The 11,533-nt window shown below is 46.7% G+C and overlaps 2 protein-coding genes across 3 annotated transcripts; one reads left to right on the top strand and one right to left on the bottom strand.

Moving 5' to 3' along the window:
* The first annotated feature begins 682 nt into the window (after positions 1 to 682).
* Positions 683 to 4,377, top strand: LOC104454050 (transcription elongation factor TFIIS). 2 transcript variants are annotated; one of them, XM_039311891.1, is made up of 4 exons: positions 683 to 842; positions 1,003 to 1,193; positions 2,884 to 3,061; positions 3,128 to 4,377. In XM_039311891.1, exons 2-4 carry the CDS (start codon positions 1,029 to 1,031, stop codon positions 3,874 to 3,876), a joined length of 1,092 nt encoding a protein of 363 aa, XP_039167825.1. In that variant the 5' UTR covers positions 683 to 842; positions 1,003 to 1,028; the 3' UTR covers positions 3,877 to 4,377. The 2 variants fall into 2 exon arrangements, with proteins under 2 accessions (XP_039167825.1, XP_039167822.1); XM_039311888.1 differs by having other exon boundaries at positions 2,884 to 4,377.
* Positions 4,378 to 5,440: 1,063 nt separating this feature from the next.
* LOC104432670 (actin cytoskeleton-regulatory complex protein PAN1) lies at positions 5,441 to 11,450 on the bottom strand. Its single transcript, XM_010045165.3, has 6 exons — positions 11,310 to 11,450; positions 8,087 to 8,380; positions 7,782 to 7,898; positions 6,476 to 6,985; positions 6,294 to 6,341; positions 5,441 to 6,021 (listed from the first exon to the last, which is right to left on the bottom strand). The coding sequence occupies exons 1-6, from the start codon at positions 11,448 to 11,450 to the stop codon at positions 5,920 to 5,922; spliced, it is 1,212 nt and encodes a 403-aa protein (XP_010043467.3). The 3' UTR covers positions 5,441 to 5,919.
* Positions 11,451 to 11,533: the final 83 nt, after the last annotated feature.

The following is an 11,533-nucleotide window of genomic DNA, read 5'->3' as shown; positions in this document are numbered from 1 at the left end:
AATTTGATGAGGAGGGCCCACGGGAGTAAGTGCATCCACTGACCAGACTGAACTCACACAAGCCCATGTTACCACAAGCTCGGCCCACAAGAAGGACCGTGAGTGATCCATCACATTGATGAGTGTGACCCGGTATTTATGGTCGCCGGCTGACTCCGACTAGTCGCCTCCGACCAGTCGCCTTCCATCGCACCACAATCTCGTACAAACAGATGGGACCGTGGTCCCGAGAATCGGCCTCAGGCATCCGGCACCGATGGTATCTAGAAATAGCGAGCTCCACATGTCGGAAAGGTATGTGAATTCTCGCAAGGCCCATACATGGGTCGAGCGTCGGAGAGTTCACCCATGAACTTCAGCTCGGACCTCGACCTTTACCCATCCCGAACCGTAGCCGAGCGACACGTCCGGCCGGCCGTCCCGCATCCACCATCCACAAAAGATTCTCCAACAATCACTAAAATAAAAATAAATTAATCAAAATCACAATCCTATTGGAAGCTAGAATCCGAAAGATCGTGATTCCACAATTGGGAACTTCATTCGTAATAGAAAATCTTCCCCCAAAACAGGAAAGTCGACTATGTGCCGTGGACAGATCACCAGCCGTCCGTTCTCGGAACAGGATCTTAGGAACCCGATATCCACCGTCGATCCCCGTCAGGTCGCCCCAGGTCAATTCCCCTCTCCTTTCTCTCTCTCTTTCTCTCTCCTCTTATATTGGCAATCTTGCTCGGCGGACAAGGCACAGCAAATCTTGAAGGGAATTCCGAAGCGCGACTAAAGCCTCCGCCGACGCCGCCGCTCCCCGCGGTGCTCCGCCCTCATCCGACCCACCTCCGGTAATTTCGCCAGATCTCTCTCCGACCCTTCATTTCTCGCCCTTCCGTGGTCCGATTTTCTTGGTTTTCTTGCTCGCTTGTTTGAGTTTGCGGTTGGTAATTGACGTGCGCCCGTTCGTCTTTTTGTCTGATCAATTTCTGGGTCGTGATGGGTTTCTAGGGGAAGTCGCCGGAGTCCGAAACCCGATGGACAAGGAGCTGGTGGAGCTCTTCGAGCGGGCCAAGAAGGCAGCCGATGCCGCGGCCGGCGACGGGGTGTCGTCGAGTGGCCCCGAGGTTTCGCGGTGCGTGGACTCGCTGAAGCGGCTCAAGAGCTTCCCGGTGTCGTATGACGCCCTTGTTGCCACCCAGGTAAATTTTTCTTTGAAGGGCAGGACTACGGTGGGAGATTAGAGTGGAGAAATGTAGGATTTTGAGTCTTTGGGAATGCAATTTTGAGGAATTACAGAGTTGTGGTTTTTACTTGGTGAACAGTAGAATTAGTAGGGGACGACCTGCTTAATTTGAGTGATGCAGTTGAGTGCTGGCGTTGATCAATCGATTTCGGAATTGAGTTCTTTGCTAATTTTGCTATTCTTATGAATAAGGCAGAGCAAGAAAAACCCTATTTTGCTCCTTCTATTGGCCTCTCTATTTAGCTTGTTCTAAAGACATTGCTTTTTATATGTGAGTATTCAGTGTGGGTATTTGTTGTTGGTTAAGTAATTCTAGCAATGCCGTAGCAATTGTGAGCAGTTGACTATTTCTTCCATATTCAGTGGCTACCACCTGGTTGACGGTACTTTTTACTAGAATGCTGGACTTTTTTGGTGCTTTTACATGCGGATGGTCATGGTTGGCAAGAGAAGGAAACGACCTCTGAAAATTATATGCGTGCATGAGGCACCTAAAGTAGAGAAGTCTTTCCCCACCAAACGTATTGGAGTACATGCTCTAGTATGTGGTATAGCCATCTGTCCAGAGTCCAGATAGGTGGATAGAACTTTGTTGTTGTCAAACAAAGGAAATATTCTGGCAGTGATTAAGATACTATGCTGAGGTCAAGGATTCAATACTATAAGAAATATGATTTCGTCTTGATTGTTAGAACTTTAGCCACTGCAGTTTGTACTTGAATTCCTTTTGTATCTGCTTATGGGAGTGCCAAACAAGAGATGGTTGTGTAAGATGGACCTCAACTGACGTTACTATTTCAATTGACCTAATATATGCATTTTTCCACAGGACTGAATCCATAGAAACCTTGGCTTGGTACCATGAGTGTAAAATTTTAAAGCCATGTGAGGTCATTTGATAGGGTGTGCAATGACTCTGCATATTTTTCTTTTTCTTTTTCTTTTTTCTTTTGGGGGGGTGGGGGATGGTGAACAAGCTGTAACAGCTTTCTAGACCATAATTAAAGCCTTCACAGCCAAGGCATGAAGCTGTCACGTGATGGCTGATGCCGCCACAGTGCACATATTTATAAATCTTGTGTTGGTTTAGAGTAAAAGCTAGTTATAGCTGTGCTTTCTAGGATGTGGTAATCCTCCTTGATACGATTCGCATATCCTTTGTATTAATTGTTTTCTTTGGGGGGTTTTAGTGATGATAGTTCTCTGCAATGAAATTTCAGGTTTTCGGTGGTTTTACACCGTTCTTTTGGGAATATATAGGCTCTATAGAGGATGAATTGTGGCATATTCGTTATACAGAAGAAACAAAATTTACTTCTGCCTTGGGGGGGAATAATAGGCTTGAAGAGACTATTGAATGCGATAATTTCACATGTAAAATACCTTTGAAAAGATCATGAGAAATTGGTATCACAGGTTTCTAATCTTAGTGCTGGACTTGCTTTCAGTTTGTTGTCCTTGTCCCACTTACCTGTTCTTTCCTGCTTTATAATGATTCCAAAACCTATTACTTAGTTGTTTTATGCATTCGTGGTGGAGGAATCCACTGGTGAACTTGATTCCTAGTTTGTTTTCACTTATTTGAGAAACTTGCATATATTCTCTTGTCATCCTCACATGATTTCTTTGATGGCAATACCTTTCAGGTTGGGAAACGGCTTAGGCACCTAACAAAACATCCTATGGAAACAATCAAAACAATGGCTGCAGATGTGCTTGAGATTTGGAAGAAGATAATCATTGATGAGACAGCCAAAAATAAAAAGAAGTCCGGCAATGATGATAAATTGTTGCAGAAAAATGAGAAACCAGATGGTATCAAAGTTGAGAAGGGGCAGAAGGCAGATGCAGTAAAGGTCGATAAATTTTCACATGTAGAAACAGTGAAAGTTGAGAAAACTTACAGAGGTGATTCGACCAAGTTGGGTAGGGTTTCAAGTTCTCAGACCACCAAAGTTGAGAAAAATGTTGTTGACACAAATGCTCTAATGTCTGAGAATAATGGCAGAGAAGAAGGTATTAAAGTTGAGCGTATATTCAAAGAGGAGAAACAGCCACTGAATATTAAGAAACCATCAGGAAGGAATGCTCCTCCGAAGTTGACAGCACTGGTCAAGTGCGATGATTCCCTTCGTGACAAAGTTAGGGAACTACTTGTTGAGGCACTGTCTAAGGTTGCTAGCGAGGTTGACGATGATATGAAGGATGAAGTAAATGCATGTGATCCAATCCGAGTCGCTGTCATTGTTGAATCCATTATGTTTGAGAAGATGGGTCGGTCCAATGGAACCCAAAAATTCAAATATCGATCCATCATGTTCAACATCAAGGACCCAAACAATCCGGACCTAAGAAGGAAAGTTCTTCTTGGGGAGGTCAAACCAGAGAGGCTCATCACAATGACCCCAGATGAAATGGCCAGTGATCAAAGGCAGCGTGAGAATCACCAAATTAAAGAGAGAGCTTTGTTCGACTGTGAACGTGGTGGCCCACCAAAAGCCACAACTGACCAGTTCAAGTGTGGTCGCTGTGGCCAGCGAAAGACTACTTATTATCAGTTGCAAACTAGGAGTGCAGATGAGCCTATGACGACTTTTGTGACTTGTGTAAATTGTAATAACCACTGGAAGTTCTGCTGATCTGCGCAATCCAGCCATTCAGATGGAACAGCTGCTGATTATTTGCTGTATGGGTTGTCATCAGTTGTTCAATGAAATCATCTTTAATTTCAGGAGACTGTCCTCGCTTGCTCGTTTGTTGCTGGAAGATTAGACATGGGCATTATCGACAGCTGTGGCTTAGGTCCTGACGACAACCACCAACACATGTCTTCTGTAGAATATAGTTGTCTGCGGATGCAGGCTTTGCAGAATTCATAGATCATGTTTAATATAGGCTTTCATAGCTCAACAATAGGTGCAGTGTGCTCCTTAAGAGGCCTTAATTCTTGTTCAGGATCTCAACCGCATTGGCTGAGAGTAGTGAGGGTGATATGGCCTACCTTGAGTGATAAGAGTTTTCTGTTTTGATTAGAAGTAGTAGCCAGAACAAATTCTCCTCAGACTCTCTAAATGACTTTCAATCTATATTTCATCGAACTGCTTTTCTTGGTTTGTATCTTAAATAACTCTGTTCATCAATTTCTCTTGGAAGTCTTTTGATATGAATACCTTGGTACTGGTTGTTGTTAAACATGCTCTCTGGGGTAAAATCAATCAGCACGCTTGCTTGCCCTGCATACGAGTTTCTGAGGTAAATCCTACTGCTTGCAGTGCATTACTTCTCTTTCTCTGTCACAATCACCACGTATGTATGGTCGTGGCTGTTGTGGAAATTGCTCTTTTGCATGTTAGATTTTTAAAATAAGTTGACTGCTTCAAAAAGGTAATGTGAGGATTTTAAAGAATGTGGTCTGTTTTGTACCGGTGCAGTTGAGGGAATTTAAGTAGCTTGTGTTTGTTATTTGGCATGGTAAAATTGTTAGCTTTATTGGGATGTATGTTGTCGTTCATCAGAGTTTGTCTTGTTAATGCTAAGCTAATCCTCTGCTGCCGATCCGCTGTACAAGTCGGAGATAAGGGCAGTGTAATGCTCCGCCTGTTTCGATTATCGAAATGAAGATTAAGTAGCTACTTAAATCTCAAAATGGTCTCTCCCCATTTGCCTCTTGGAGAAGATTCATCTTTGCCGTCGCGAGTTTAGGGGCGGGCAGCTATGTGTGGATCGCTAACCGGTACCACGTTATTTCACTCCTTGATTCCATCTGGGTACTCTGCTTATCCCAAGCGTTACCACGAACCGTTTGTGCACCCTGCTTGCTGCTTTGCCAGCAAAAGAGCGAGCAATAGCCCGAGCAGTGCGACACCATCCAACTTACAACCTATTGCAGTGAAGATGCTTGCTGCATATTGCACGGCGCGCTTTAAAGCTACAACCGTGGTCGGTACCTATACAATTCCAGTACCCGCTTTGCAAATTGTCGCGATTCATGGTAAAAAATCTTTGGGTAATCGGAACATGGTGCAAACGATGAAAGCCGGGAAAGGAGCACGACAAACTTGCTCAATGCTCGCAGCATTAAGACTTTAACTCGGATTTGCTACATGAACCTGCCCTGCCTGTTGATCATCTGAAGAACAAAGTTAGAGAAGATGTTCAAAGCTCTAAGACTTGGCCATGATTTTAGCACCAACTAGGATGGACTGTTGTCTTGAGTTTTCCTGTTTCTCACTGGAGGAAAAACCAATTGAACATGGCTCACTGAGACAAGAGAGGCAAATCAAAATCACTTGTAAGGAACTCTCAACTTGTACAGAGCCATTTTAAGGATTCAATGTAAAATAATTCCTTCAAAAGGATGGATCGAATTCACAAGCCATGGCGGCGAAACAGAACTTAAACGACACGATAGAGTCGAACGGATCCCCTCCATATGAGAAGCAGCTCTAGGAACGCACCATCAGGCGCCCCAACGACACGGGACCAGGTCCTCCTAGAATGCCCTACTCCAAGTTCGCGATCGGCCCACATGTCGGACACCGTGGGACACGCCGGATTCCCATGGTACTCGCTTATCACGCAATGCTTTTGCCAAATCTCTTTTCCTATGTACTTCAACGAGCAAAGTGAAGTTACAAACAAATTCCGAATCAAAACCCAAGTACAAGAAAACCCTTGTCGAATCAATCCACATCTGCACTCAATTTTGAAGAAACGGAGCTCGGACTCGGACTCAGCGCTTCACATTCCCCAATCGATTCCTCCTTGTTCTCCGATTTCGATTCCTGAAAAGAAATCATCGAAAAAAAAAGAATCAGTAATCGTACTGTCGAAAACAAAAAGCATCAATCAGATCAATAGAAGAGATAATGCAATTAGGCACGAGTCCAAAACGGTTCAATCAACCGAGCCGCTGAACAAGATTCAGATCGGTTCGATTCGATTCGATTCGAACAAAACTTTGGATTCGATTCAGACCGTCGCTCGCCCCCTAATCACGGTTCTTATTTCGCCGGACCGCGACTGCGATCGGAGGAAAATGGTGGATCATGCGTACCTGATTGATGTGAGACCTCTCTCTCAGCGATCGGATCGGCGACACCCTCTGATTCAACACAAAAGAAGAACACAGGAAAAACCCTAGACTTTGTCAGCCGGCGAATCTCCACCAAAAAAAAATAAAAAATTCGAGCTCGGAATCGGTCGCCGACGACGCCATCGGTGCCGAGCGCGGCTTACCTCGAGCGAAAGCTTGAGCTGCTTCAGCCGGTACAGCCGATCCACCTCGATCTCGAGCAGCTTCTGAGCCTCCCCCCTCTCCTCCACGTCCCGCATCCTGGCCGCCAGGACCCCGTCCCTCTCCTTCAGCATCGCCTCCGTCCTCTCCCTGTCCGCCCTCAGCCTCTCCAGCTTCTTCCTCACCGCCACCAGCTCCTCCGCGAGCGACGCGTCCAGCTGCTCCACCTTCGCCGGCGGCGGCGGCGGCTGTGGCGGAGTAGTAGCCGCGGCGGCGAGGGGCGACGCCGGCGGCAGGTAGGGGCGGTTCTCTTGTCCGACTCGGCCAGCATCGGCGAGATCCCGACCCCAATCCTCTCGGACTTCGGCTTCGGCCGGTCGGCGGGGGGAAGAGCGGCGGGGGAGTTCCGCGGCTGGAGAGGCTTCCGGCCGGGCTTGTGCCGGAGCTTGCTGTCGTTGTCGTCTCCGGCTCCGGCTCCTCCGGCGGCGGAGTCTGGAGCGCTTCTTGCATCTTCACGCCCATGGAGTCTCGCCGCGAATGGAGCGCCGACGCCGGAGAGGAATTCGAGAGAGAGAGAGAGAGAGAGAAAGAAAGCGAGCTTGAAGCGAGACGATGAAGAATTGGAGAAGAGGGGCGAGCTGGTTTTTGAATTTGAACAGGCTGAGGCGGCCAACGGCTAGAAAAGTATTGTACAAATTTCAGTGCTTTAATTTAATTCTTTGCGGAGCGGCTATTGGATGATTATACGCGACTTCCGAGGCATAACTTTTTCTTTTCTTCGAAGCACATTTTTTGAGAGAATCTCCTTTTTTTTGTGTTCTTTTGTCTTTGTTTGAGTGCGGGATTGGAATCTACGTCAGCCATAGATCATGAATTTCATCCTGAATTTTGGGGAACTAGTACCCCTTGAGGAGGCAAATTTGATTCTTGCCATAGGTTTAAAAGATATTTTAGTAGTAAGCTCGAGTGGTGGCGCACGGAAGCACATTGGCGGCGTCGTCGACGGTGCAGCCGTGTGTCCCATGCCGTCCCTGCTGTGAGACACTCTAGGGTTCGATTGGGTCAAGCACGAGTCGAAGCAGCTCAAGTTCAAACTCAAACACGACATGAATTTGAGGCATTATCGGCATTTCAGAGAAGTCAGGGATCAAAGATCAGCATTCTGGCAAACAGAGCTCAAAAATGAAATGAAGAACTCGATCAGATGGAGTCGAGCGACGAGTTTTCTAGCCAGGTCTAGTTACAAGGCTTCTCGAGTTCTTCATCTGCTGTCTTCATCGATATGAACGGAACCCTCAAATTGCTCACCATCCAACAGCCAGATGGAATTACAGAAGCAGTAGAGGAACTGTACTGTTGACTTCCTCCAGCATTGCGGTAAAGGAATCGCCATTTGACTGAGATTCTAGGGTCATTGACATTGACCTGGAAGTACACATTCAAGCATTCGTTTGCAGTGAAGAGGGATTTATGAAGGTATGGTTTAGCATCGACACGCCAGTGGAACCATTTTATGTACGAAAAGAACAGTCTGGTCCCAGAAAGAACAGAGGCAACGATGAGCATAATGGCCACAGTAGTCAAGTCTCCAAATGTTTCTGGGATATTCACACTTCCAGCTTGGCATTACCGCCGCCGAGCAGCAACCGAGTCTCGTAGTAAACTTTGATAGCTGACTCGATTGTATAGAGTAGAGCCATAGTGCTGTCTTGATGATCTCCCGTATGACTCGTTGGGATCGGTGGAATAAGAGCAATCCCAAGCTCATTGAGTGACATTAGATGAAGTTCTGTGAAAGGATTTCTCCACAGGAAGGCATTCATGGAAGGTGAAACAAAAGACGGTTTGGTGTAATCCCACGCTCGGATTATGCAGGTCAGCAAATTGTCGCACAAACCCCCAGCAATCTACAACGAAGTGGATATCAGAAATAAATTAGAAAAGCAAAAGCAAAGTGAAGTTAGAACAGCCTTTCATTAGCTTCAGACCAATTTGTTATATAACTTGTAGATTAAAGAACGGTGCAAATTACAGATCTGCAAAACCAGAGTGCCTACCGAAAATAAATATACAGGAACATGAATCAAACACTACCTGGTAAATACAAACTCATTCTTATCATAGATTAAAGCAAAATCTTGTTATGGACATACACTGTGTATTCTGTTTTGCTGCCGCAAGAAGAATGGCCTTTTTCTAGATAAAAAATTTGCAGGGAACAGAACAGAAACACATAAATAAGAGCTCTTAGGGTGCGTTTGTTTGCGTTTTGTTTAAAAATTGTTCTAGGAAGAAATAGAAAAAAGTGTTTGTTCCGGGAAACAATTTTTGAACAAAACAACGCGTTTGGTAAACTTGTTAGGGAATAAAAATAAACAGAAACATGTTTGGTAAATTTGGATAATTTTTTATTTTTTTTTTTTTTTCTATTTTTTCCTTTTTTTCCTTTTTTTTTCTTTTTCATTTTTTTTTCTTCTTTTGGCCGGCGAGGGTCGGCCCGCCTTGATCCGGCGAGGTCGAGCTCGCCAGCCGGCGGGCGAGGCGCCTCGCCGGCCACCCGCCCGCGACGCCGACTCGCCCAGCATTCGGCGAGGCCGAGGCTCGCCGCCGCCGGGCGAGCTCGGCCTCGCCGGATCCGGGCGAGATCGAGCTCGCCCAGGCCGACGCGAGGTCGGCTCGCTTGATCCGGCGAGGCCGAGGCTCGCCGCCGTTGGGCGAGGTCGGCCTCGCCGGATCTGGCGAGATCGAGGTCGCCCAAGCCGGCGCGAGACCTCGCCGGCTACGGCGAGCCTCGGCCCGCCGTGGCAAGGCGAGCCGCGGCCCTCGTCGGCCGGCCGCCGGCCATGGCCGAGGCCGGCACCGGCCAAAAGAAAAAGAACAAGAAAATAAGAGAAAAAAAAAAAAAAAGTGTTTCTCAAAAATGTTTCAAACAAGAAACACAAAATTTGTGTTTCTTGTTTGTTTTTTTTTTTGTTCTCAGGAAGAAAGGTGGACGTTTTGCTTTTTTTGTTCTTTAAACAAAAACAGAAAAAGTGTTTAAAAAAAAAAAAAAAAAATACAAACAAACGCACTTAGGGCTCGATGCATGGTTGCACTTACTTCCCAGGAAAATTTCTGTTTTTTTGTTCCGGGAACAAAAAGGAACAAACGCGTTTGTGTGCGTTTTTTTTTTTCTTTTGTTCCCAGGAAACAAAAAGAAACAAAACGAAACACCAATTTTGTGTTTTCGTTTCGGAACACAAATGAGAAACACTTTTTTTCTTTTTCTTTTTCTCTTATTTTCTTGTTCTTCTTTCTTTTTGGCCGGTCGCCGCCCCTCGGCCATGGCCTACAATGGCCGATCGACGAGGGCCGGCGGGTTCCCGCCCACCGGCGAGGCCGAGGCTCGCCGTAGCCGGGCGAGGCCGACCCGCGCCGCCCAGGCGAGCGACTCCGGCGGTGGCTCGGCGAGGCCGAGGCTCGCCGGCCGGGCGAGGTCGGCTCACGGATCCGCAGCTCGAGCTCGCCCGCCCATGGCGAGGCCGACCTCGCGCCGGCCCGGGCGAGCCTCGATCTCGCCAGATCCGCGAGGCGGGCCTCGCCCGCCACTGGGCGAGCTCGGCCTCGCCGGATCAAGGCGAGGCCGACCTCGCGCCGGCCCAGCGAGCCCGATCTCGCCAGATCCGGCCTCGAGCTCGCCCAGCCGGCGAGGCCGAGCTCGCCCAACGGTCGGCGAGCCTCGGCCGCGCCGGGCGGTGGCCCGACGAGCCTCGGGCCTCGCTGGCGGTGGCCGCGAGGCCGCCCGCCCGCCGGGCGAGCTCGGCCCTCGCCGCCCGGTCGCGGCCAAGGCCTTGGCCGGCGACCGGCCAAAAGAAGAAAAAAATGAAAAAGAAAAAAAAAAAAAAAGGAAAAATAAGAAAAAATAGAAAAAAATAAAAGAAATAAAAATTATCAAAATTTACCAAACATGTTTCTGTTTATTTTTTATTCCCGGAACAAGTTTACCAAACGCGTATTTTGTTCAAAAATTGTTCCCAGGAATGTAAATACTTTTTCTATTTCATTCCTCTAACAATTTTTAAAAAAAAACACAACCAAACGCGCCCTAGTGGCTGCATAAAAACTCAAGCAAGATGACCGAATGACTTCAATCAGCCATCACTGACCAAAGAGTAGCGTGGCCGTAAAGAGCAGGCAGAATATTTTGGTTCTAAAGGACATTTAACGAGAGTCCTCCACCATGAGCTCGTGAAGCATCACAAAGATGACAATGATGATATTTCGAAAATTTCATAAGTTTGGAATATATTTCTTTTGAAAGCTTCAACAGCAAGATGAAGATGATTTCCATCATGAAGTTCTCCGCAATAATTCATATTGAGACCTGAAATGCAGCACACCAGATGTACATGCTCCTGAGACTCCACTGGGCCAAAGGAAGATGTACTAAATCAACTATTAAGGACTAAGTTTTGCCCTCGCTTCTCAGGTACAAAGTTTAAAATAAACTCTTCTTTCTGTCTAACTAGGGCCAAGATTAGACAAAACTATCAACTCCAGATTGTCTAATCTAAAACCAAAGGGAGGGATGAAAAAGCAACAAGCACTATTTTGAACAAAACCAATTACTCTCCGCATAAAATTCCATCACCACGTTCAGAATACTTCAATACGATACCTGGCCAAAGTATTTGCTGAAAGTGCAGCTATGTCGGCCCATCAAAGGAGTTCAATGTGGAGGATGGTATCGCCTAGTTTACACCAACTTGACAATTCAGTGTAGAACTGAGGAATTATTGTTCTATCGATGAAAAACAGACCAGCCCTTGTGGCAACTGCTATCTTCTTTGCCCATACAGTAAAAGAGCAGCAGATTTGCCCAAATTTTGCAGCTTCCCGCACATCCACAAGCAGCAACCAGAATCCGTGTTTCCTCAGAGCAGCAATCGGCACCAATTGCCTCACCAGCCCCTTTTGAGTCCCCAAATGACTAGCCATCTACCTGAAGTATCGGGTTTCTCAGCAATATTCTTCGCAACAAGTCCAATAACAGGTAAACAAACATAACCTCTGAAACAGAA

Source organism: Eucalyptus grandis, chromosome 1 (assembly GCF_016545825.1).
Source record: "Eucalyptus grandis isolate ANBG69807.140 chromosome 1, ASM1654582v1, whole genome shotgun sequence".
NCBI lineage: Eukaryota > Viridiplantae > Streptophyta > Magnoliopsida > Myrtales > Myrtaceae > Eucalyptus > Eucalyptus grandis.
The sequence above is the reverse complement of the archived record's forward strand: the minus strand, read 5'-3'. Positions and strand labels throughout refer to the sequence as shown.